Source organism: Pseudorasbora parva, chromosome 8 (genome assembly GCF_024679245.1).
Source record: "Pseudorasbora parva isolate DD20220531a chromosome 8, ASM2467924v1, whole genome shotgun sequence".
Lineage (NCBI taxonomy): Eukaryota > Metazoa > Chordata > Actinopteri > Cypriniformes > Gobionidae > Pseudorasbora > Pseudorasbora parva.
Window position 1 is genome coordinate 38,818,147 of NC_090179.1, and position 27,204 is coordinate 38,845,350.

The 27,204-nt window shown below is 36.1% G+C and overlaps 1 protein-coding gene across 5 annotated transcripts in view; it reads right to left on the minus strand.

The window, feature by feature from the left end:
• Positions 1 to 27,204, minus strand: part of esamb (endothelial cell adhesion molecule b) — a 57,639-nt gene that overhangs the window by 12,261 nt on the left and 18,174 nt on the right. For 4 of the 5 annotated variants that reach the window (XM_067451851.1, XM_067451850.1, XM_067451853.1 and 1 more), the window contains exon 2: positions 1,136 to 1,281. In XM_067451851.1, the coding sequence (XP_067307952.1) occupies positions 1,136 to 1,281 (146 nt within the window). Of the gene's footprint in view, positions 1 to 1,135; positions 1,282 to 16,249; positions 16,385 to 27,204 lie in introns of those variants that run through there. The other variant, XM_067451854.1, reaches the window with a different exon arrangement.

Sequence of the window (27,204 nt, forward strand, 5' to 3'; positions counted from 1 at the left end):
AAGTACACAAATATCGTTTGAACTCATGCAGACGTGTCACATGTACAGCATAACCTTACTCATTATCACACCTTGAGGATGTATTAGCTGACATTTACATCGCAACCTAGAACCTTCCGTGATAACAGCTCGAGATAATCCACTTCTTGCCTATCCATTAAATTCATCATGTTTTGTCATAAGCAGGCTTTGACCTTTCAAGTGTTCCATAGTCTTCCTGTGACATTAAAGTGAACCCATCTGTTGAGTGAGCCTGTGATAGAGGATGCAGATGCGAGGTGGGTCTGACATGTCAGGTCCATGTAATTTATTAGTCTGCTAATGGAGGACAACAGATTGTTCTCGCATGTAATCCGCCCATCTTTTTTTCACAATGACAGGAAAAAGAGGACAGGAAATGGTTAGCTGTCAAATTAAATCTACTTATTTTAAATTCAACATTAAGATATTGGGTTTATAAACGCGACACGTTTAGTTTTTGCCCCCATTATTCATGAGCTGAACTCAAAGATCTGCCCTTTTATTGTGGCCAGTCTTAGGGCACACCTGTGCAATAATCATGCTGTCTAATCAGCATCTTGCTATGCCACACCTGCACCATTAAAAATAAAGGTTCCAGGATGAACCAAAAATGGGGTTTCACAGTGATGCCATAGAAGAACCATTTTTGGTTCGTCAAAGAACCATTTTGTGAAAGAATTATGTTCACGGTTCTCTAATGTCAGTTAATGGTCACATGACATGCAGGTAAAGGAAAAAAAAATATTTTACATCTTTTAAGTAAGTGTTTTATTTTTGTTTTTATTTTTAAATGATTCATTTTTACTGCACATTTTTATGATTTAATTACTTAATAGCTTTTCATTAAACTCACAAACTGTGTTTGTGTGTATGTACGTGTGTGCGTGTGTGTGTTATAACAAGATTAATTTCAACATTATGATTTTGTCTTAAATATGTCAGGGCTCGACATTAAGCCTGTTCACATGCTTGTCCTTCAGACAAGTAAATCAGTCTATCACTTGAATATATATATATATATATATATATATATATATATATATATATATATATATATATATATATATATATATATATATATACACACTATTTCCAAACATACAAATATACTCACTTGTTTGGAGTCATTGGCCCAGAAGGTCCAGATGACTGTGTTCTTCTCGATGGAGTTTGTGGGGGTGTACCAGGCCTCCAGAACTGCCATTTGTCCCATGATTACCTCCATGTCTTTCCGTGGCACCTCGACCTGCTGAGAATCACCTGTGACAGCAGTGAAACAGCCATTGATGGGACTTATCCTGGATATCAGAGGGCAGGTTCGGCAACAGTGCTTGACATCATTAAATTGTACATTTAAAAAAAATCATAATCCTTCATAGGCAAAATTCCTAATCCATCCAAAAACACACAAAAATGGAGCCTTTACAGCCCCCAGGGTCCCAAGAATCATGTCCTGAAATAATGAATAAGGTGATACAAGGCAACTCTTTCAGCTAATACTGTAGAAAAAAAATGCATATTGGTACAAAAGCAAAACGTTTCAATGCATCCAAATTCTCAGAGCACTTTTGATTGATTTAATGAAGCAACTCTCAAATAACTCTGAGGTAATTGAAGTATTTGATTTGCTCTCTTACACAAAAAGAGGCCACAATGAATTGCCAAGCTAGTTTGAGCAAAGAGCAAGTGCACACAAAAGATACAGATATAAAACTAAATTAACTGGTTAATAAGGAAGACTGCAATCTCCTCGAATAAGAACATCTGTTGCCCACATGCAGTGGTTTCACTGAAGGAAACATGCTAAATGATACCCTGAGGTAATTAATTTAAGCAGGGATCACTCACAGGGCAGGAAGTCTCCTGAGCTGCTCAGCTGGAGGTGGATCAACTGATCCCAGCATTCCCAACTGTCCTGGTCAGCCAGTTTGGCGGTGGATCCTTCACTTACAGATAAACGTGGTGGTGGAGCTCTGCTGAGCTGCGCTGCGCCGCACTGCTGCTATATTCCCTTTTCTTTCAGCTTTAAACTGAATCAGTCTGTGACGTAAAGACTCCGGTTTCTTGCTTTAGGCTGAACGCTGCCCTCAAGCTGCTTTGTTATTGCTCATGAGACTGCGGCTCCATTTTTTAATTTCTGTTGTGGATCTGGACTAGTAATCCTCCAACAATCCGCGGCTCAATCTAGCAACGCTTTCTCCTGGAGGAGTCCTGCCTCACGTGAAACAAGTCAAACTCAGCTAGACTTAAAGATTATGTAACCGACGGCTCCTTTGACAACTACTTTTACTGCTGGACTGACTTCATTCATATTCGTACAGAAAGATAAACCTCGCAGATTAAAGGGTCTGATGGGAAACTGATCTAAAAGCACTGCCACATTCTTTAACATTTATCCTTATTTTACCTTACAGGGGGAGCTACACTAATAGGGAAATAGGGCACAATGTACTGTATCCATTTAACAGAGTTTTCTGTGTTTTACCTGCATTTTAAATTTTGCACTTCCCTGTGTTGTGTTTTAGGGTAAACGGAAATATCCATAAAAATACTGGATAATGTCCGGGTACTGCAGTGATTCCCCACCTTTTTTTTTTTTTTTTGCTGAACCTCTTCGACCTGACTGAGACTTTAAGGTAATAAGTTAGGTCAATAATAACATTAAATCAATAATAATTAATAAATAAATAAATAAATAAATAAATGAATAAAAATAAATAAATAAATAAATAAATAATAAATGAATGAATGAATGAATGAATGAATGAATGAATGAATGAATGAATGAATGAATGCATGAATGAATGAATGAATGAATAATTGAATGAATGAATGAATGAATGAATGAATGAATGAATGAATGAATGAATGCATGAATGAATGAATGAATGAATGAATGAATGAATGAATAAATAAATTAAGTTGCGGATATAACATGGACTTTTTTCAATTCAACATCAACATTTTGGGTTAAATAGAGATACTTAATAACCTAATTGTATATAACAGGGACTTATTTAAAAAATGTATTGCTGAACTCTTCATCCAAAAAATACAAGGCAATTTTATTTGTATAACACATTTCATACACAATTAAAATTGCTTTACATAGAACTTAATTAAAATAGTGATAACATTATGCATAAGATATAAGAATACCATGTGTAAGAATTTAAATAAAAACAAGGACAATTAAAATAGTTGTAAAGAGAAAGATGTTTTTTATATATATATATATAATGGTGAGAAATAGATCCCTATCTGCCTGATTCTAAATTCGGGTACCCCTATCTTAGATGGAAGAGATGGAGCAGGTTTCGCAATGTCTCCTGGACCTTACAAGTTGGTCCAAGACGGGCTCCTATAGGGGACATTACCTTTGCCCCGCAGGGCCTCCCCTATCTTAAATCCGCTTCTTTACACTGTCTGCTACCACAAGCAGAATGAAGCAAAGCACACTGCTCCCCTTTTCCAATCTCTTCCAGTCAGACAGACCTAACCAACAATAATAATCGACAAATACATCAGAAATAGAAATATACAGTTGTAAAGAGAATTAAAAAGAATAAAACGATGAAACGATGACCAAAAATAGGAACAACGGTAACATGGTTATAAAAAGAATAAAAAAGAATAAAAAATAAAATTACTATTATTATCTTAAGCAATAAATCAGTATATGATGATGATTTCTAAAGGATCATATCACACAGAAGACTAGCCACTATTATTTAAAATGATTATTATTACAATATAATTGTTTCACTTTATTTTTGATCAAATAAAATGCAGCTTTGCTGGCCATAAGACAATTCTTTCCAAAGAAAAGATTTTTCTTCTTTCCAACATTTAAAAATCTTACCGGCCCCAGCATTTGCACAATTTATTAAACGTACATATCTAACTAAATACGAGCATAAAAGTGTATTTAAAGATTTCCTTGGATATTAAGAGCAGCAAATTTTACTTTGGACTATCTGATTCAATCATAATATTACCCAAAACAGTATTGTGCTTGTTTCAGTCAGCCAGATTTGTTTTGCACTTTGTCAACCCTTAATCTTTTTAGTGGTAAAATCTCAATCTTCCCCTTCGTCCCACCCGGGGACTTTGGGAGTGTAAGTAGGACATGCGTCGCCTGGCCTCATGAAAGCGCTGTGCCGATATGTGGCGGCTCTCTGATGTGCCTCTGTGTGCCCAGGTTTATCCCTTACATTTCTGATCCATAGTTGTTTATTAAATCAAGGAAAATCTTCCCTAATCCCGTCACTGGCTCCATCTGTGCTCTAGACAGACACACACAGCACCGAGGTGGGGAGCCTGACATGGACACCTTGATTCGAGGATTACCACGTGGACACATTGCACACACAAAAAAAAGCATGTATATTTATACACACCTAGTGAACAAGTTATGCAACAAGCTATGCATCGTTTGTACCGTTAAACCAGCAGTTGCTGTTGATTGACAAGAACACTGACATTAATACCAGGTTTTGATATTCACACATAAAGTTCACAGTAGTATTTTATGCATTCAGAAGGTGAAGACAGGAGAAAAATCAATGGGTGAGGGAGATCTTTTGGAAACGTGGAAAATATCAACCCCCAATTAAAAATCAAACTAATGGTTGGAAAAAGAGATCATATAGGCTACTATTGTACAGACTATTGCTGTTACAGAAGGCCACCTAGTGAGGGCAGCACAATACTGCAGGACGCAACAAAGTAAAGATGATAGATGAGTTTAGATAAACAGATTTAATAGGGGATATGTCAATGCCACTGAGTCTCCTGTGCATTGAAAGGAATCAGAAATCCACATCAGACAACAATACATAAAGAAAATTTGAATAGAATTTGTCTCAAAGGACAAAAACATCACATAATTCTATATAATATCATATTAAAAATAAATAGTTTATATATATCAAATTAATTACATATGCTCAATAAGAATATGATTTTATTTAGAAATGAACAAACATTATAATATCGAGTGCTGCTTGAAGGTTTGTGAACCCCTTGCAGAATCTGTGAAAATGTAAACAATTTTAACAAAATAAGAGGGATGCAGGGACAAAATGCATGTTGTTTTTTATTTAGTACTGTCCTGAATAAGATATTTTACATAAAAGATGTTTATGTTTTTTGGTTTTGTTTGAAAAGGTTCAAACATTCACTGATGCATTAAGAGCCGGGGCTGAAAATGTTATGAATTTGAAGAGATCGACGTAAATTGTATTAATTTGTCTTCCAGTAAAAATGCATGTAACTTCTGTTGCTTCTGAGGGGGCAGTAGCCAACTAAATGAAAAAATCATGAAACCATATTGGCACGGCATCCCAAAATGTAAAATCACAAACCAACTCACGCTATTTAGTTGTATTCTCCGGGCCTTTCTTTAAAATGAATCTAAGACGTCTGTGGTGTTTAATTCACGGCTTTGAGCATTCTCAATGGAAAGAATTGCCAGTCCATTTAGTCTGTTCTGCGACATGTTACACAAATAACTTTTTATTAGCAAACGAGTGCTCTGCGGAAGCAACAATAACCAGGATGGTAAGAAAGAGAACTAAAACTGTAAATGTCAAGCTATTGTTGTTCTCATCCAAAGATGTGCAACTACTAATAATAGCAGACAAAACTTCCCTCTCACCTTAACATCAGTGTCTTTCGCACTAGGCTGGCAGAAAAAATCTCTATTTTGGGTATTTTTTGTGTCGCGAGATTCGCGACTATCTTCGCTCTCTCCTTTCTCTTAAAGGCCACATTTTTATGTTTGTAATTGTCCAGTCTTAAAGCCGCACTTGGCTACTTTTGCTCTCGGGGTCCCCCTACAGTTTGGAAAAAATAATGTCCTCAACTACTGTCGTAAGAGCTGTCATCCTACAACAGGGGATGCCATCGCGCGTGCATTTGTTGACATGACAACCCTGATAGCCCTGAACTAATGATGCGCGGGTCGTCTCATTACCCGCGGACCCCGTATGTCTATTTAATGGTCGCGGGTGCGGGGCGGATTGTAAAAATATATACAGTGGTGCGGTGCGATCCAAATAACTTCATAAAAGCGTCCCGCGGGTCGGTGCAGCACTAACAGTTCCCCTGAACACTGTAAGAGGAGTTCTTCTGGCGTCGCGTGTGAAATGTCTTCATCCCATGTACAGTCAGTGGCATATGTTTCAGCATGTCATATGAATATAATTTCATGGGTTTTATTTTTTTCAAACGCCAAAAAAATCACGATGCTCACGTTTACAAGCCAGCGTCATTATAGTAGTCTATTGGTTACCGTTTTACAGAATCTATATGATACTTCAATTCAATGTTTGAGTGGTAGCTCACCGTAACAAGCATAACAGTATCGGTCGGGCACGCCTCCTTCAGCTCACGCCAACGAGCAAACGCTGGTCACATGTTGATTCTCGTCCTGCCTTTAATCACATCACTTTTTCATTTCCTCTTATTGCTTTCCTCCAACAAAACCTTTTTTTTCTTATTTGTCTGTGCTGCTTCGGACATGACTATATTATCCGACGAACAAAGTTGGGCTCGCACGTCCGAATGTAAGGAAGTGTGTGTGTTGGTGGAAGTGACGTATATGCCGTAAAGCAGTCGAATTTTGTAGTTCTTTTTGTTCTCGGGTTACTACCCGAAACCTGAAGTTTAAAAGTACGATTAAAAACGATACAGACCCCATCAGGCTATGGCAGACGTGTCATTCAACCTATTGTAAGTCGATGTATCATCACAAGAGTCTTAAAAAATATATTATGAAGGTTGAAAAGTTACCTAGTGCTGCTTTAAATGTTCGACTAGCTAGCCACAAACCTCTCTCACACAGTGTATTCTTTTTTTGTAATTTTGCACGGCAATGCAGCATTTGCACGTATTTCAGTGTAATATAAATTTTAAAAAAGACGGCATGGTACTACAGCAGTCGCAGGGTGCAAAAAAAAAAAACAAATACACAAGAAATTACAGAGTAACAAGAAGAAATCACTGCACATGAAATGCATACAAAAATATATTTATTGTGGCCACAAATGTAAAATGAATTACCATGTTTTAATTAAGGTTCTCCTGGGGGAACCCAAATCGGCCCTGGCCCATTTCAACGTGCCCTGACGCTACGCCACTGATCCCAGGTGCACAAATACAGGCAAGAAGCTTTTATCAAATGTCCTTCCTGGAAAGGAAAAAAAAACCTGAGCCGGGTGTTGATATGAGCCTACTCCTGTTAAACAGAGACCCATTGTCTTCTAATATAATCTCCTCTTTTGCTTGTCTCCGGCTCACAGTTGTCTGATAAAGCTTTAGCATGAGCGATCTTAGCCAGCCTTAAAATACCTGCTAATCTTGGGCAGCTGCACATTAGAAAGCACTTTACTGAGGTATGAGCGATGCTGCTCAGGGCTGATGAGAACGACTAACCCTTCCCATTTGATTTTAGAATTCATTGTTAAGGGAACGCTGGGTTTAATTATCAGAGAGTTTACCTTGAGTGCTGAGAGCGACGTCTGCGGTATATGGTGACACTGAGTGAAGTATGCAAGGGCTCATACAGTATGTGCTAATATAAATGCTATCTTCTAAAGGAGTTTGTGGATTTTCTGGCAGATGGCGATTGAATAATAAACATTTTTTGAAGGTCCCTTTAAATAGAATTACTTCAGTTTAATCTTTAGTGGTTTTTAAAGCAATTTTCTGTGTGCTTTCACATCAAAAGGACTCTAAATTCTTTCAAGTTCAGATCGATTCTTCATGCATAAACGGACAAAAACAGGACGTCGTCAAGGGAGGACAATCAGGAACATTGTCCTGGCCAATGTCTTTTAGGTTGTATCCTACTCACCCAGGCCCTGTGTATTTTAGCAATGGTCTGGACATAATATAGTTAAATAGCTACTACCTAGGTAGCACTTAAAGGACAATGGAAACTTTTTAGTGATTTATACTTTACATAGGCAGAATGCCACTAAAATAATGCTTTACATGCAAACGATATGGGCATATTGCTAGACTAACAATATGATATACTAACATGAATATAAAATACATGCTCTTTCGAATTTACACTTTGTTCAAAACTTTGTGGTCGGTAAGTGATGCTCAAATACAGTAAAACCTGTCATACTGTGAACTTATGTATAACTTAATTTTTTTGTGGAAACTGTGATATTTTTTCAGGATTCTTTGATGAATAGAAATTTAAATATGAATCTTTTGAACATTATTAATGTCTTTAAACTCTTTACTCTAATTTATGGTCAATTTATTGCATCATAGCTTAAAAAACTATTAAAGGGGTCCTATTATGGCCTTTTGCAAAGAATTGATTTTGTTTTGTGGGCGTAGGATATGTTTTCATGCTAGATTTTTCACATACATTTTTACAGCTCCTCTCTCCTCAGTCTGGCTTGAACACACAGATGAAGCTCCTCCTTTCGAAAAAAACTAAATGTGCTGTGATTGGATAGCTGGCCCAGTGTGTTGTGATTGGCAACACTTAATGCGTGTTCGGGAAATGTCCCACAATGATGGCGTCAATTTTAAACCAGTTCGAGCCCAATTCAGAACCTGACAATTTTAATAAACAAGAAGATCGTAGAGAGCAGATTTCATGCACAGACTTTGCAAACATGGATTTCACAGGACATTAGAGTGGTATGTTTTTGTGTAATTTTATTAAACATTATAAATACCACCGTTATCCACCATTTAATTATGATATTTGTCGGAAAACTATATAATCACAAAACCATGGCTAATTTTCCTAGGGAGCATGCAGTGAACCGGTCCGTCTTACAAAGAGCTTACAAAAGCAACAGAAAACAAGCTGTTCTCCATTTAATGTTTGGTTTTTAATGTTTTTAATGTAAACAAGAACAGTGTTTAAAATAAATTCATCAGTTCATCAGCCTTAGGAAGATCAAACACGTGATTTTTGGAAACTAGGTGGACAAAACATGGTCTCTTTGACATAGTGATGACAACACTGTCTTCTCTAATGCAGCTCTGCCAGGCCTTCGTGGGCAGAGATTATTTAAATTTATAAACATTATGGTTTCATTAGAGCCGGAAAATCGTATTGTAGTCCAAACGAGCCATTCGTTGTAGTTCTTGGAAAGGGTTTATTCTGTTTAATAAAAAATATCTTCCTTTGGAGTGGACTTTGAGGTTTGTAACTTTGCTGATCTCGATAACACACTTCAAACTAAAGTTGAAAAAGTGGAAAATAATACTAAGACCTCTTTAATTTCTCAAAATAAAATAATATAAAAAAACTTTCCGACATGTATGTAATGTATATAACATCTCTCAATTGTCATTATACATGTATTTTTCACGGTCGGTCACCCCGAATGCGGACTGCCTTGTCCATGAATGATGAATATCATGCTGCCGATCATGACCAAAATGAGGGATATTAAGAAGCTTCCATATCTTTTTGAACCGCCTTCAGGTCAGCAGTGTGCCTATAATGATTTCAAATCCTGTCTAGGTAGTCAGCTCAAAAGTTTTGACCTTTTCTCTTCTCAGCAATTCACTCTTCCTCTCTCTTTTTGCACACATACGCCACTGTAATAGCTAATATTAATCTTTAAAAAGAATAAATTGTACAATGGAGGCCATATATTGTGACATGACATTATGGGAGAAGCTAAAATGGAATGACTGTCTGCAGGGCTTGAGAAAAACTTATCAGCCATAAATATGGTCTTAAATCAATGTAACTCTTTTCTGCTCTCAGTCATCATGACCCAAGCTGTCAGCTGGCCTTTCAGAGAAACTGAAACTGAAAAAATAATACCTCAATATAGAGAGAGTTAATAGACTCTACAAGTTCAGTCAATAACTGATCATAAAAAACATGGGTAGACACTGAGGTGCAGACGGATATATGGATTTTCAATAAACACCTTTAGGGGACATTACAACTGGCTTTGAATGATCACAACCAAGATCATTATATTTGTTTACATGCCTGACTGCTCTTGAAGTGGCGCGCATGCTTTGTTTTGATTGCTCTGGTCTGGGAGAGCGCTATAAATCTAAAGAGTGCTGCCTAGAGTGTGGAGAGCATCAATCAGCCTGAATGTGACGGGCCTGAAGAGCTCTCCATCTCTGCCACTCAGGTCCACGGGAAGAAAATTATGTCGTTCCACAAAGCTAGTCTCTCCGTAGCCTCCGGCATATGGACACAATCTCCTCCTACAAATCTGTGCAGAAAATATTAATCCATGCAACAGGCAGATGGATCGGGCTTGAATTATGTATAGAGCACAAACTCGAGCGGAAGAATTACTCCAGCAGTCTAGCGGCACATCTAAAGCACAGCATCAAAATCATGCTCATCAGGTTCTCGTGAAGGGAAGTCAGGAGAGAAGATTATTATGGACTATGGATGGGGTGTGATTGACAGAGATTTGATTAGGGTTGGAGTTGGAGGAAATTTGCCACAGAGATGATGCCACATGTTGCCTCGGGTCTTGAAGATAAGTATGGATGGAAAGCAGTTCACTCGTTCCTTTTGTTTTAACAAAGTGTGCTCACAGTAAACATGTGGGATTATGTGTTTGTTTGCTTCGCATTTGTCTTTTTGTTTTAAATAAGCCCAAAAGCTTTGAATCGTGGGAAGCCAGTTGGGTTGGAGGTTCAGACACAGATCAAAGGACCACAACTGACATCCCTTCAGGAAAAAATATGGATAAGAATTCTTATCAGCAAATACTGTTATTAGTGAGATGATATACTAGGATCAGAATGTGTCCAGTAATGAAACTGGCTTTATTAGACACCTTCCATCTGCAAAGTGTATCATCTAATCATATGCAGGTGAAGCACAGCTTCAGGCTGGGCTGTCTGGATCATAACAAGAACAAAAATGTAATCGAAACTAAATAACTTAAGACCTTAAATCCAACTCTCCAGCCATGGGCTGTGGGATAAATATTTAGATGTCAGTGAGGGGAAACTAGGATGCTCTGTCTTTTCATCTCTTGGATGTATCATTTCCAGGGAGATCAGACAGCTGCTATGGCAACCTCAGAGCTGACATCATCTTTGAAAGTTTCATTGGGAGGTTAATTAGGCTGTTGTTCAATCCAAAATATGTACAAAAAATATATACAGTAAACACTGGATGGATTTTTTTTTTGTTTTAGAACGAAGTCTCTTAAGGTCACCAAGGCTGCTTTATTTGATCTAAACTATAGTAAAAACAGAAATATTGTGAACTATTATTACAACTAAAAAGATCACATCTATTTTAATACATTTTTAAAATTTTATTCATGTGATGGCAAAGCTGAATTTTTCTTCAGCATCACTTGATCTTTCAGAAATCATTCTAATATGCTGATTTGCTGCTCAATAAACACGTATTATTATTATCATCCTTATAATGTGTCCTTGCTGAATAAAAATACAAACAAATCTTACTGACCCCAAACGTTTAGACAGTAGTGTAAGGCCCGTGACACATCAAGCCAACCCGGCAAGCAATTTTGCGTTTAAAAGACGTTTAATAGCGTCCAAACACAGCCCAGACGTCTAGGCTAAAACAAGGAAAAACTTGGGCTGTCAGTGAAGATAATAAAGGTCTAACCATAGCCCAAGAATAGACTAGTTTCCATTGTTAGTTGATAGTTTCCTAGCCTGGTTAAAACCAGACCATTCTCAGTAGTAGTCGAGTTATGGTCTGGCAAAGCTTCATAGACAAATCATTTCCAAAGGGAATAACAATTCTCTGTTTGTGATTTTAAGGAAGATGTTGCAGTGCTTCTGACAACTTTTGCCATTGTTGTAAAATAAATATGATAAAGCTGGTGTCCACCGCCACTCCATCAACATTTTTGCCAAATTTGGAACACCTACTAGCATCTTAGACCGACTGAAACATCTCGGATTGACGGTCGAACAGAAAACATCGAGCTCTGATCACATTTGCCCCGCTGTAAAGCATTTCTTTTGCGATTAGAACGCAATTTGCAATATTTTGAAAATAATATTGATGAGGAAAATTGTCTTACAAACTTCATTCAACTACAATAATTTCAGATGGGTTAGAACATATTCAGACTTTACTCTAGTTATTTATTAACAATTTTTACATGACTACCAGATCCAGTGTGAGGAAATAAGCACAGAAAGGCCAGACACAGAGCTGCTGTGTGTGTTAGCACATGATCATACTCCCCATCCTCCTCATCAAAGTAGCCGGTGTAATCCACCGTACCCCATAGCCAAATGTTGTTCTTTGCTCGGGTTTTAACGAAAAGGAAAAGTTTAAATCGCTTAAAACAGACGTGACAGCTGATTCGAACGAGTGATGTTCCATGGCGGCATCCATCTTTGTAATGTACAAAATCTGCTTCACCATCACTGCACTGTCGTCATCGTGTAAAGCCCGCCCCAATGTTTCTTATTGGTGCCGCAATTACGGCGGATTAGAAATGGGCTTTAATGGCCTTTTTGCCAGACTACTTGCTGAGCAAATCTACATTTGCCGGAAGTTGTCTAGGGTTTTTCCAGGCTAATAGTTTCCATGACAGAGTTTAAAATAAATATTTTCCTTAATAAAGTTTGCTAGACACTCACTCGTTTGTCATTTTCCTTCGCTCCTACAAGTGCACTATATTAGTGGACTAATGTAGAAAATGGTGAATGGGAGTATAGGGGGCGATTTTGGCTCATGGTATAAGTTATAAAAGAAACACAGACCATTAAAATGGTTGGTTTAGTTCGTTTTTATACAAGTGCATGTCTGAGATAAGGCTCAAAAATAGAACTAAAACACTTGACCTAGACAAATAAGAGGGCCATTGGGAGCTGCGATGAATGCGAGAGGTCTGTGCTTAAATCCCACAGGGCTGCCCCGTACAGCTGTGGGACAGAGGCTCAGGTGTTTCATTGAGTTGCCAAGCAAGAGCAAAGAAGCTCAAAGCTAGCAAACAGAACCATGGAGTTTTTCGTCATTCGCTCCAGTGAAGAGCTGGAAAACCTTCAAAATATGGTCACGTCCAAATCTGAACGCTCTCTCGCCACAGCAGACCATCGGGCCTTCATTTAGTTACTATAATACCCTCCTGGGAAGGGAATTTAGATAGCATTCCACAGTCCATATTAAATCGAATGTAAACAACGTTTTATGATAAATATAGTACCTCACGCTAACAAGTTCGCGCATTTAAACTACTTTTCAAAAGGTTTCTGTCAGTGAGATTTTTTTATGTTTTTGAAAGAAGTGCTCAACAAGCATTTATTTTGATCAAAAATACAGTAAAACAATAATATTTTGAAATATTATTCCAATTTATAATTTTTTTAAAATAACTTTTCTACTTCAATATATTTTAATATTTAATTTAGCATCATTGCTCTAGTCTTCAGTGTCACATGAACCTTCATAAACCATTCTAACATGACGATTTGCTGCTCAAGTATTTATTTTTCATTATCTATGTTGATACAGTTATATCAACAGTAATGCTGCTTAATATTTTGTGTATTTGTGGAAAGCATGCTAAAAATCTGGATTATTTGATGAATAGTAAGAACAGCATATATTTAGTAGTAGTAGTAGACTTATATGTATATATTTTATAAGTATTATTTTATTCACTAAAACTGTTCAGCTATCTGTTTGGTATGGTTCTTCATCTGTTCTGGCCTGTGTATTACACAAGGACAACTGGGATGGTTGACTCATGATAGATGATGAGTCACTGTGAATCCATATCATATTTTGCGTCATTGACCGAAACCATTAGACTGACCTGATCCTGTGGATTGCTTTAAGACTGTATTAAAGTTTAAAGTGACTCATATGTGGTTTAAATGACCATTAGCTCAGTTTAGAAATACAACTGGTAAAGTCTGAGAGAAAATCTCCAATCCAATTTAAGATTAGAAAGGAATGTAATTGCTTAGGGACACTTCCCCCAGAGGAACCTGTGGTAAAATACCTTGCTCAAGGACACCTTTGTCCCAGATGGGGATCAACCAGTACACCACCTGGTTACCAGCTCTGACTTTAACCACCACACCTCACCACTCTTCTAAATGCACACAAAGAAGAGTTTTTTTCCCACATCAAGATGTCTCTTCACACATTGCCATTTCAAGACTTTCATGACAGAGGCAGAGCTGCGATGCATTCTACACCATCAAAATTGTCTAGATGGTAATCATTTGAAAGGTCAGTGGCAAGCAGGGTCAGAGTTGCCTGAATTGGGGAAACCATGCACAAATCAGGTTAAGGGTCTTTGAGAAACACATTAATGCAAGGATCCTAAATCTTTTGTTTTGCTTCCAGAGACAAATGCTGCCTGTTGATGATAAACCATAGCTTAGAAGATGAATGAATCTTATTAAATGCTTGACATGTTTATGACTCTGCTGAAAGGACAGGTTAGGACACCCAGAGGGAGGCATAGTATTTTCACAGTGCTTTGCAGTTATACAAACAAAATAAAGCATAAAACTAACAGACCATTTTTATACACCACATATTGTAGACAATACAATAAAAAAGAAATACAACCGCTATCATGATGAGTTGCTTAAAGAAATTAATGTATTTGTCACTTAAGGCTCTCATGTGAATTGGTTTACTTTTTTTTAAATATATATATATATATATATATATATATATATATATATATATATATATATATATATATATATATATATATATATCATAAATACACTACCGTTCTCCATCCCAGTTCAGCAAGCACACGCTAAATTGATCAAAAGTGTCAGTAAAGGCATTTATAATGTTTCATAAAATTTCTATTTTCAAATAAATCTATTTCTAATAAATGCTTCAAGTGTTGTTTAAAAAAACTATTCAAGAATCCTAAAAGTTTTTACTGTTTTCAACATTGATAATAAGAGGAAATGTTTCTTAAGCAGCAAATCATCATATTAGAATAATTTCTAAAAGATCATGTGACACTGAAAACTGGAGTAAGGATGCTGAAAATTCATCATAGAAATAAATCTTTTAGGTTGTTAAAACAATATTTATTATCCTATTTTAAGGTTGATTGTACATGTTATCATTTATACTGTCACTGTTGTTTATTGGTTTCGTTAATTTTATTTATATTTTTCTATATTTGTATTCTTGATTTATAATGGTACTCTTTGTACAGTTTATTTTGTTTTGTATTTATCATTTATTTTGTATTTTTTTGTGGTGTAAAATGTATTTATTTATTTATATTATTTTGTAGTATTATTATATATATATATATAATTTAGTTGTTGTTGTTGTTTGTTTTGTTTTGTTGTTAATAGTAATTGTCTTGTCTTGTCTTGATTGTACGTTAGGACCCCCTCGAAAACGAGATGGTACATCTCAGGGGTTAATCCTATTAATAAATTCAAATTCAATAGAAATAAATTACAGTTTAAATATAATTTTTAATGGTAAAAATGTTTATGGAATTCTTTTAAGAACATAAAAAATATATCTTACCAACCTCAAACTTTTTCAATACTATTCCCTGCAATACCGTTGACGCAGTTTTTGTGCCACTTAGCCAATGCTACTCCAACAGAGAAGACCTGAATTAAACCTACACTCTCAGAAAAAAGGGTACAGTGTTTTGTACTTTAGAGTACCACCCCAGTGACAGAAATGTACCTTTTTTTCTGACAGTGTAAGACAAACAGATGCAAAGACTGGACCCATTAAAATTATTGAAATTGATCATCTTTCCATGTAAGAGCAGGTGTGGCCATTTAAAATTTTAATGTTCAAGTTCTGTGTGTTCTCCAGTTTTAGCGGTTCAAAAACAGTTAATTATGGTGATTAATGTTTTAAACAGGTATTCGTTTTCATATTTAAATTTTTTAACGTAGTAATAAGCACACTAGTTTAAAGCAGTTTCACCGTTTACTGCTTTTTGTCAAGTCTGTCACACATTAGACAAGAAGCGTCATGGGAAGTCTCCTACATGCACAAAAAATATCTTTCCAGCATAACTTTTTAAATATTTGTTTTTTTTAAATATTACCTTTCATGCAGTTTGTATTTTAAAGTTTTAAAGATGTTTAGTGCATGACAAATTTGTCAGTAATTCTAGTCTCATTCCTAATATATACATGTAACAAATTTGCATAATGTCAGCCAATGGTAAAATTTCTACTTTGACCCATGCTCAAACAATGTAGTTGTAGCTGAGGCCTGGAAGTGTTTGGCTTGTTTTACCGGCATGTCAAGAAGATGTGGTTTTCGGTGCTGCGAATCCACTTTGCACTTCAAAAGGATGAGGACTCATGCCGGAAATACGGGAAAAAACGATGCCATCTTTTAATCCATCATTCTATCGTTCAGTCTCCGAAGCTGAAATTCAGATACACTCTAAAAAATAATTCAGTGGCTTAGTAAATATCACAGTAATAATTAACTTTATTAACTTAATAAAATCTCTCAATATCATTTACTTGATGGTTTTAGTTAAACATACCAAAATAATTGACTAAAAATCCAACAGTTAATTTTGTCTAAAATGTATAGTTATATTGAAGTTATTTTCACTAAAATAATTTAGTATTCAAATAACCAATTATTTATTTTAAATATACTTAATACATTTGTGAAATTTATTTCAAAATATTTGAGAATGGAGAATTAAACCGATCTGTTTCAAGAACCACAAATATTACTTAATTAAAATCAAGATTATTAATATTTAACACACGCTGAAGAAATTGAGTAAGTTTACTCGATTAAAACAATGCGCCCCTCCCCCACCCTCTGACGCGACGACAGCTCGACAGTTGAGTGAGTGCGGATATTTGAATTCTCCTCAGTCACCAGAGCAGTTTCTTCTTCTCAGCGTCGCAGAATTGGGGCATTTCTTCTGTGAAATTCAGGTTTGTATGTTTTGTTTTAATCTATATAATCATTACTGTGCTAAAAGGCATTTTATTTAATTCAAAACAATATACTGGGACAGTGTGAGTCACCTTAAGTTAACGTGTGGCATTGGTCTTTGAAACGGCTGCTGTGTTGGTCAAAACACACAACTTTATTCGTAAAGATAATGAATATAATGAATTTGGATGATGAAATCTTATTGAAACTGGGCACTGTTTGTTTATTGTCAGGTTTGGAGTCTGGCGCCTCGCAGCATCTTTCAGCTACAAATGAAACGCAGGACAGCGGTCTCAAGTTCAAAGTCCACCCGCAGACCGCTAAGGTTAGTCCATCTCTGGCTCGAGAAACAGCGCTGATACGGTGGAAATGGGATAACAGACCGGTTGATTACACTTGAATTACTTTTAAATGTTTAATTTTTACTTCTAAAATGTTTGTTACATGAGTTTAAATGTTGTAAAATAACTGCTATTCTTTACATGTCAAAACAGTAATATATGCTGTAACGTTATTGCTGTACTCGTCGACAATAAAGGCCATGTCATGTTTAAGTGTGTTTGTGTGCACTGTGGAGTATTTTACAAAGGTTTAGAGGAAATTAAAGTTATACTATACAAGTTAGTAATACTCATAAATAAAAACAGTTCATATTAGTCATAAATATTGTTTTTTAAAATGCTTTTTACCCAATTTTTTCTACTCAATTGAATTTGTTAATGCAACAAATGCAGTTACTCAGATCTACTTAATTTTTTTACTTACATTTACTCAGTTCTTATGGTGTCTATAATTGATTTCACTGCTCTAAAATTTACTCAATTTTTTTAGTGTAAAAATGTTTCACCAAAAAAATTGAGTAAATCATAGTATTAGTTTTTAGAGTGTATGGTAATTATGGCATTTTCTAACATGCACTGTAAGCAGTAAACCAATCATAACAGACTGGGCCATCCAACCAATCAGAGCAGAGCAGGCTCTCAGGAAGAAGGGGATTGAAGAGACAGAATCTTCGAACAAACTGAACTGATTTCAAACCGACTGAGAAATTAGGCGATGTCCATTGTATATTATGAGAAAATGTAAGTATTTTTGACCTTTGATTCATGTAAACCTGCTGTAGGAGACCTCCAAAACAAAATTAGGAAATTTTAACATAGCATTATAGGGGCACTTTCATCTAAAATCATAACACCGAAAGCTCATACTGTACTCTTGTGATGTGTTTCTTATTAAGTTGCTATCCCTGTAACCCATGAAATTCAAGTCATTATTTGTCCCAGATTTCTGCATCCTGTCACATTATCCATAATACATTACTGCAAGACATACACAACATATTTCAACAAAACAGCCTTCACTCTTCACACTGAAGGAGCCGCACAACTGTCACACTGAGCTGTGTTTTAATCTGTCAGCACAAGCAAAGACTGAATCAGGACAGAATGGCACAGGAAACGTCTCCTTCCTCTAACCAACACACTATTTGGTTAGTTAGTTACTAGACATTCAGCAACACACAGCACAACAAAAGTCTCCCTGAAGCAAACCTGAGGTTAAATGCTTTGCTCAAGGGCACAGCAGTAATAGGTTTCCTCTCAAATACATGTCGCCTGGACCTACAACCAATCCTGAGACAAACGTATATAGAAAATGATCTAGTATGAGCTTTTTAAAACTTAAAAATACTGTTTAAATGCTTACCGTACACTATTAAAACGTATTATATTTGTAACAGTAAAAGGCATACAGTGAAAAAATGTAATTTGACATTCTCAGAGATGACACTTCAAATGTGATGCTTTTTCATTTAAATAATTCTTTCTTCTTAGTTATGTTAACAGTCTCATGTTACATGTTATGTTGTTAAAAGAATGTTTATTGCATTATTTTAGTGTCATGTATGTTACCATGATAGTGTTTTGTATTTGTGAGCAAAACACTGTGGACCTTCTATACAGTGTATTAGTATTTACCTCAGCTAATAATGAGCTTGCATCTACAAGTGCCATTTTCATTACCACCTGTGTTTTTATGGTGATTATAAGTATAAAAAGTACACAGTTTACTTCGGTAGAGTTGCATTAACATATATCAATTAATGAAGTATACTTTTTTTTTTACTGTACATTTAAATTCAGTCCATAAAACCTAAATTATTGCTACCTTATGTCCCTTAAAGGAACATTATGTAAGTTTCGCCACTAGAGGTCACTTATTCAAAACAAAGGCATAGCGTGATGACATTGTTGAATGAGAGTTGAAAAATGGGAGTTGTAGTCTTGAGTCTTCGCCGCCACAGTTGATGAAAAGGAATCAGACAGACTCGGGCAGAAATCATGTTCATGAATGAGTGAATGTATTAAAGTTTTATTAATGTTACGGTGGTATGAAGCAGGATGCACCGAGAGCCATGGGCGCGAATGCTAAGTAGAGAGACCTGCGTGAAACACCGATCTCTGAGCTTTTATTATGATTATGCTGTAGTCGCTGCTCCAGTCTTTTTGTTTGCGGAAACAGTGTGGTTTTACATGGTTAAAACAACATTACTAAATACATTTGAGTGTGTTGAAAGGTATGCTATAACGTTACTCTGTGTGTTTACTCTGTGGCTGGTATGATAGACTTGTTGCAGTAATTTAGATGAATATTAGAATATAATAAAAACAGGATGACTAAATGACTGTTGCTAAATGACATGCAATTAATTTTAAAATATATTGTTTGATGGAGAACGCTCTTTCTGATTATGTTGACAAAATGCTGTTGTCTCTGAGGCATGGTTAAAACATTAATTTATTTACAGTAAATTTGACAGATTATTTTTAGTGTAGAAATATGAACTATTGGCCCAAATTATGCTCACACACAACACAAGACTATTTATTCTTTGTGTGCAACACTGTCTCAAAGCGGAGGAATCTGGTGAAATCTGCAGGTGTTTCACTGACGCAGACGAACATCAAGGACGTTAGACAGAGCTCCTTTTGACAGAGTTCTGAGTCAAAGCTATGAATGTACAATAGGTTTATATGTTCTGCAATAGAGCTTGGTCAGAGGAAACACTATTTAATTTGATGGAAACAAAGCTGGTGGTACACTGTAGCGAAGTTTGACACACTGATCTAGGTCACATCTAATTTTTACAACCCATGCCATGCAAAGTGTTTTGTTTACTGACAATGTTTATTTTCAGTCCTTTCTGTGAGTCTTTTTTTTCCACTCATGTCAAATTGCGTATGGCGTCGTCTACCCTAACTTAAATCTATAACAGACAATAACAAGAGACTATTTTTGATGCACATGAAAATACTGCCTCAACAGTAACTGAGGAGGATAAATATGGAGGCAAATTTATAATGATGCCGCTTCACCACACCACAGCATCAAAATGGATTTAAAAACCATAAATACACAAACAGAAGCAAATACCCTGACTCATTCACCTTGTCTCATTAGACATGCCCAGTCCAGTTTGAGCATTTGTGTTGTATTCTAGATCAAAGCAGCAAAAATATGAAAAACCCGGTTTAGCAGATTTTACAATGCAGTGCTGGACTCTTGTTTTACATTACTTAATATAAGAGTGATTTTAGACCATTTGTGGCCATTATATATATATATATATATATATATAAAATAAAATAAAAATGACAAACAGCACATAACACATTTGGATATATGAAAATAAAAGCAAATTCAATATATAAATACTATCATACGCTTTAAAAAAAAATATTGGGCTGTTTTTTCTACCCAAATCCTGGGTTAAAGTACAACTCCGGCGAATTTTTAAGTTTATCTTGATCGTTATACTTTTGTGAGTACAGTCTATAGAAAAAAACGAACTGGATTGCTGCTTGCAACACAGAGGTATTACAGTTAATGCCCAGAGCCCCCGCTCAGCTAAAATGGCATATGGAGGCATAAACGTAAAAGGTGTCTTTGTGCCTCTTAACAGACATAAAACGCAAAATGTTTTTCCGACATGAACAGGGCCCTTACATGACAACGAGATGTGTTTAGGCAATCAGCCATTGTTTAAATTCACCTAAATATATAGGTGAATTTATACATATGAACTCATTGTTTGGGTAGTTTTTGTGTTACCCAGATCCTGTGTCAGACATTTGAGTTATTTTGCAACCTCTTCAGGAGGGAGCAGTACAGCTCAGTAAAATTGGTGCATGTCTTTGGTAAAATACTGATTTTGTGTATATTTATTTTACCTATAAATGTGTTGCTGTACTGTATATCATTTCATGCCCTTGCATACAATTTTATGATTTTATTAAAAAAAGATACTGTTTATGGACAGGTCATGGAGTTGGTGAAATGCAGGGCAGGGGTCTAAAGTTAAAAGTTCCCCCGCTGAACCTGATACAATCGGTGGAAATGGGACAACAGAGACTGGTAGATCACTTGAATTACTTTTAAATGTTTAATTTTGACTTCCAATATTTGTTAAACAAGCTTAAATGTGGACAATATGACTTAAAAACAAAACAAACTATACTGTAAAATGGGATTGAAAATAAAGGAATTATCATGTAAGCCAGTGGTTGTATGGAGTATTTTGAAAAAGTTGAGAGGATTTAAGTTAATCTGTAAGAATTAATTTTTGTAGTAAAAAAAAAAAGAATAAGCTAGTTTTATAGTAAAAACGAATCAACCCATTATACTGGGTTAAATAAACAACCCAATTTGCAGGGCAAAATTAACCCAACATGTGTTCTGTCCTATATTTACCCTACCCAGTATTTTTTAGAGTGTAGTATAATAATACTAAAATATCACTGATTGGTTGTTAAAAAGCAGCACTTCTCTCTGCAAACAGCAACTGTTAATCATTTGAGTTACCTAATATAAATGACTTAATACATAAATAAGGTTGGTCAAGTCAGTTCATTAAGCCGTCAAGTGTCAACTCTGCAAGTATTATTTCAGGGAGCTGTTTTCATTCTGCGTGTGAAAGACAATTAGCATCCAGTACGATTACAGTAAATGGGTTATATTATGCGAGTGTGTGTGAGCAGGAGCGATGACCGTTCCCCTGTCTACTTTTTCCAGGGGCATTTTGTGGATCCTTAGGGGATTGGACGATGTTCCTTAGGCCATGTAGCTAAGCTGCCTTTTCACACTATAATCCCATTACCAGCCCAAGCTGTCTTTACGGGGAAGAAGACAGGCCGATTTTGGCCTTAACGAACAACATTTCTTAATCTGTGACTTTTCAATTCCCAGTACAATTGCATTAGGCATTGCTATTAATTCAGAGAGTGGGTGGAAACCCCATTTCAAATGCTATATGGAGGATTTCAGCAGATCTACCCCCGGTTATCTAGGTTACCTTCCATATAAGACATATTATCTGCTATTACAATAGAAATGCAATATTTAAATGGATCCAGAAGAGGAAAACCCATAAGATGTTAAGCTAAACAAGTCTAATGCAAGTTGCCAATAGAAGTAACATGTCAACTGAACTGAAATAAATGGAAATTTGTCACACCAGCTATGATGGATAGATTTGCCAGAAGGAAGTCATTTAAAAGGGCATCCTTTGCCCTATTTTTTGGACAGAAAACCTATTTTATGAACCTGACGGTAATGTTTTATTTTAATTGAAAAAGAATAAAACACTTCCCCTCCAACAACTAGATTGCTCACAGGCCTATACGCAGAGGTCTGATGAGGCAACATGTTCCCCTAAATAAATGATCACACCATCAGTTCGCTTTAACTTCTACAATGTTTTCTTATTGCATGAGAAATGTACTATCTTAAGCTAGTTATTAGACAATTTCAACTTAAAAAATGACACATTGGGCTACTGTCAATAAAATAAAGGAAAAGTGTGGTCTTGCTATAATTGAATGCCCTAGTGAGCATTTCCTGTAGTCATACATTTTCCCAGACATATTCCTAACGGTCCTTTCCATCGCGTTTCTCTGCTTGACAGTAACAGCCTGCTGCTCAGAAATAATAGATGCTCACCAAAACATTACTTCACAAAGATAGTCTATGTTAGGTCTACGAGGAAAGTCTGAGGAGAAATACATTTCAATCTCAAAATGACTATTACTTAGGGAATTTATTTAGCAATTCCTGAACCATTCTTTTTAGAATTCTAAAGCACGAACTTTTTACACAACAGAACAATAATAATGAATTGCATAATGCTTTGTACTATAACACTGTAAAAAACTAAGATAAGTTACCGTAAAATTCTGATTTCCCACCCACCGCTATCCTAGCTTAGCATAAAATGGAAGGTAAACATCTCGATCTGGCATACTGCTCAATAAGGCCGCATATACACTGTAGGTCTTGATGCATAGATCCAATTTGGTGACTATATTTTTTGACAACCCGCTTACATCATCTTTTAAAAGCGACCCATATCTGATATTTGCATTTACACAATACACTGGCAAAACAGCACAAGACTTTCTGACCAAGCCTGCAGTCTCCCTCTCAGATACTGAAGCTTTCGCGCCTCGCTCCTCTGTGTTTTCTAATGGACGCGAGGCAAACGAAACAATACAATTACACCTCAAAATATTTTTTCCCCAAAATGAGTTTATATCATTGAAGGCAGTTATCATCACGATGATTTCATTTCAAGTGTTCGTTTTTAAAATAAGTTTAGTTTTAGTTAGTTATTTGATGCTATAAAAACAGGGGGTGTGACCTCATGATTGACAGCTGAGATTGACGTCTTCTCTGAGTGAAGTTGTCACTGAGGCACTAACTGACTTTTTTCGGGATTTTTGGGGGCAGATTGGAGCTTTAGCTTTAATTTCTATATTTCCATAACTGTTTATTTCACACCAACATAATTAATTGTTCTGCATCTGCGAGAGTGTGAGCGGGCTTTTGAAATCGCGATTGTACTTCCTGCTCTACTTCCTGCGCAACTCCGGTCCCGAAATCGCTACTGCACAGTAGATGTCAGCGCCGTGCAGGCCGCCTGAAAGCTTCAAATCTGGCAAGCGGAAACGGATGATGTCGAGTCGCCCATATTTTTTTACGGTCTATGATTCTGACCCAAAAAAAGGAAGTAAAATGGCGTGATATGCAATGGACGCAAACAAGATGATTATTCAATGTTTTGCTTTCCGCACTTTTTTTTTGTTTTGCTTTCCGTACTTTTTTTTGTTTTGCTTTCCGTATCTTTAAAGGTCAGCAAAACATTGCTCTCGTAAGGTGTGGAAAAAAAGAGGAGAGCGCAATTATATTACACAGCACCTGAAAATAGGCTATTTTGTAGGCGCTACGTATTACCATTGCATAGCATCATTGCGCCTATTCACATCACAACATGTAAATAGGAAAATGTTGCCGTTATTTTGTCACTTATTGAGCATTAGGCTAGATGGAGCCGTTTACCTCCAGTCTTTATGCTAAGCTAGGCTAGCGGTGGGTGCTTCAGACAGAGTTGTGGGATGCAGAATGAGAATGGTATGGACTTATCTTACTCTGGGGGATATGGTGAATAAGCTAACCTATCAAAAAGACAGTGTATTATTTTTATTATGTTATAAAATATTATTATTATCACTTCCATGGCCACAGATATATAAAATCAAGCACCTAGGCATGCTGACGCTTCTACAAACATTTAGAAAAGAATGGGTTGCACTGAGGAGTGCAGTGAATTCAAGCATGGTACCGTGAAGTCCATTTGTGAAATGAATTAATTTAGTATTAGTTTTTATAATTGTGAAATTTCAGTTACATTTAAAATTACTTTGATCATATCACCCACCTGTAAACATTGACATTATGTTAAAAAATCATTATTTCAATATTAAGAAAAATAATCGTGATTATGATTTTTAATCGAGCAGCCCTAGTCAACATTTTAAACTGGATGACTATATTATGAACACAGTATTTCATGTCAAAAAGAGGGGAAAAAATTAAACTACTGTTCTGTCAGTTGCGTCTAACCCCCAAAGCAAAACGCTGTGACGTGTACAGGTAAGAAAACTGTTGGCATAGTGTTCCATTTTTACCACAGTGCAATTTAAAGAGTAGACAAAGTAATACAATTTTCAGCGATAAACCTACCCTTACAATAACTGTTCCGTTAATAACCCTCTGTGGGCCGGGATACAAAAATACGAAAGCATAACCCTTGCTACACGTGAATTTCTCAGTCCAGGTAACAGAGAATGAGTAAACGTTTTCCAATTCCATGTCACACTATAGACAATGATTGTAATAATGTAGAAGAGGAAAAGATACAGGGAACTTCATGTTTATGTGAAAGCTGTTTATAGGCGAAATAAATGAAATGCACTAGAAAGAAAGAAAATGACTAACCAAGTAGCCTGCTTCTCAAGAGTAAAGCACAATAAAAAGCGGCTCTTTACCATAACAGAAGCGCTTATCTGCTCAAAACTGCTCTGCTTACGGAACATATTGTAACTATGGAAACTGATGGCTGCTTTTACTGCTCTTTATCAGGCTTTATGTTACAAACTTTGACAATCAAACTATTAAGGGCAAGTGGTTAATAAACAGCACTGAGCCCAATGTACACAGCACAATTTCCACAGCAGAATGTAGAGCACTCCAAACCTCCACAGACTAGGATGCCGGGCTTATCAGGTCCAAGCAGGTTTCACAGATGCTGCTCTGTGCATGGAACTGGGACTACATCAATTTAGCAACCAAGCTGGGGAAAATCGAGGCCTGACATAGAAATGAGAAGGTAACACAACTTTGAAGATGACAACAAATTTCCAGCGGGACGCATTTGCTATGGAGCCCAAGTTAATTTTTTCCAGGCTGTACTTTTGAGTAGTTTATAACTTAAAAATGTGATCCATGTATAACAAAATATTAATATGCATATATACATATATATATATACATACATACATACATACATACATACATACATGAATTTATCTGTTTGGAATCAGTAAGAATGTTTTATATTTTTGAAAGAAGTATCTTATGGTCATTAAGGAAGCATTTATGTGATTAAAAATACACAGGGCTCTACGCTAACTTTTTTCTTGAGGAGCACTTGTGCTCCTAATTAAAAAAATTTAGGAGCACAGTCAAAAATTTAGGAGCACATTCTAATCCATCAAACACATTCCAATTATAACTTTCCCATTACAGGACGATATTTGTCCTTTAATGTCCAGGGTCATTTAACCATTATAAGAGCAATGTTTTCTAATCTTATTAAATGTATGCATCATCTGTCAATTTCTTAAATTCAACATAATTCTGACATTATATTATCATTAACTTCTGAGAGTACAGCACAAATACACACAAAAAGCAGAACTGGACTTCATACTATCAAACACCTATGCATTTAATGCATGAGTTAATGTTGTATGAATGTTTTACATATAAGTTTTTGAATTTAGAAATATGTACAAATTAAACTTTAAAAGTTTAATATTTTAAATAAAAAAAAGTCCATGCAAAGTATAAATATGAAAATAAAAACCGCCAGTAGGTGGCGGCAAGTCATTCAGTCAATAGTTCAAAACACAAGATTCATTTGAATCGAATCGCTTGGAGATGCGAATCAGTTCTGGTGAGGCTTTGGTTTTCACAAATAGACAGTGTTGTGGCTAAAACGTTTGTTACTTAATATCAACTTGTCTATTAGATTTTTGTACGAGATCAGTATCACACTTGCAATCATGCCAATACTCGGAGCTATAGCAAGCTGTAACTTTTGGCGCTCTGGCGCTTCATAAACAGAACCGCATGCGTCTCGCGAAAGAACATTGCAGCCGGATCTACTTCTCTCTGTTTGTGGTGAGTCACGCAGATATTGTGCTAATCCGCAGCGGGAATAATTTATTTTGTGTGTAACGTTACAGTGATTCAGAATAAGACAAAAACCCGGTTTGGAAAAAATCTTCATGATATACTCGCTCATTATATACATTTAGTATTTTTTTTAAACAGCATGTGTGATAAAGATTAACTCAAGGGCTTTTTAAATGTATAATTAATACATTATTGTTTGATGGCATTTATGCCCCAAGCATCCGCTAATTTCTGGGCTTGTTTATGATAATCCAAACGTGGTATTTCCAGTTCATTTTGATTTGGCTGATAAACAGCGCGAAGCGTCTGGTAAAGTGCGCATGGCTGCGTCGTCAGACTCGTCACACGTTTCACTTCAATCGTTGTAAACAATCGTTGTTTGAAGTGTAGTCCGTCGCGCACGTTTTTGCACTTCTTCTGCTGAGTGCTGACTGAAGGCATGAAAAGCAGTTGATTGCAGTAGGAAACATAGC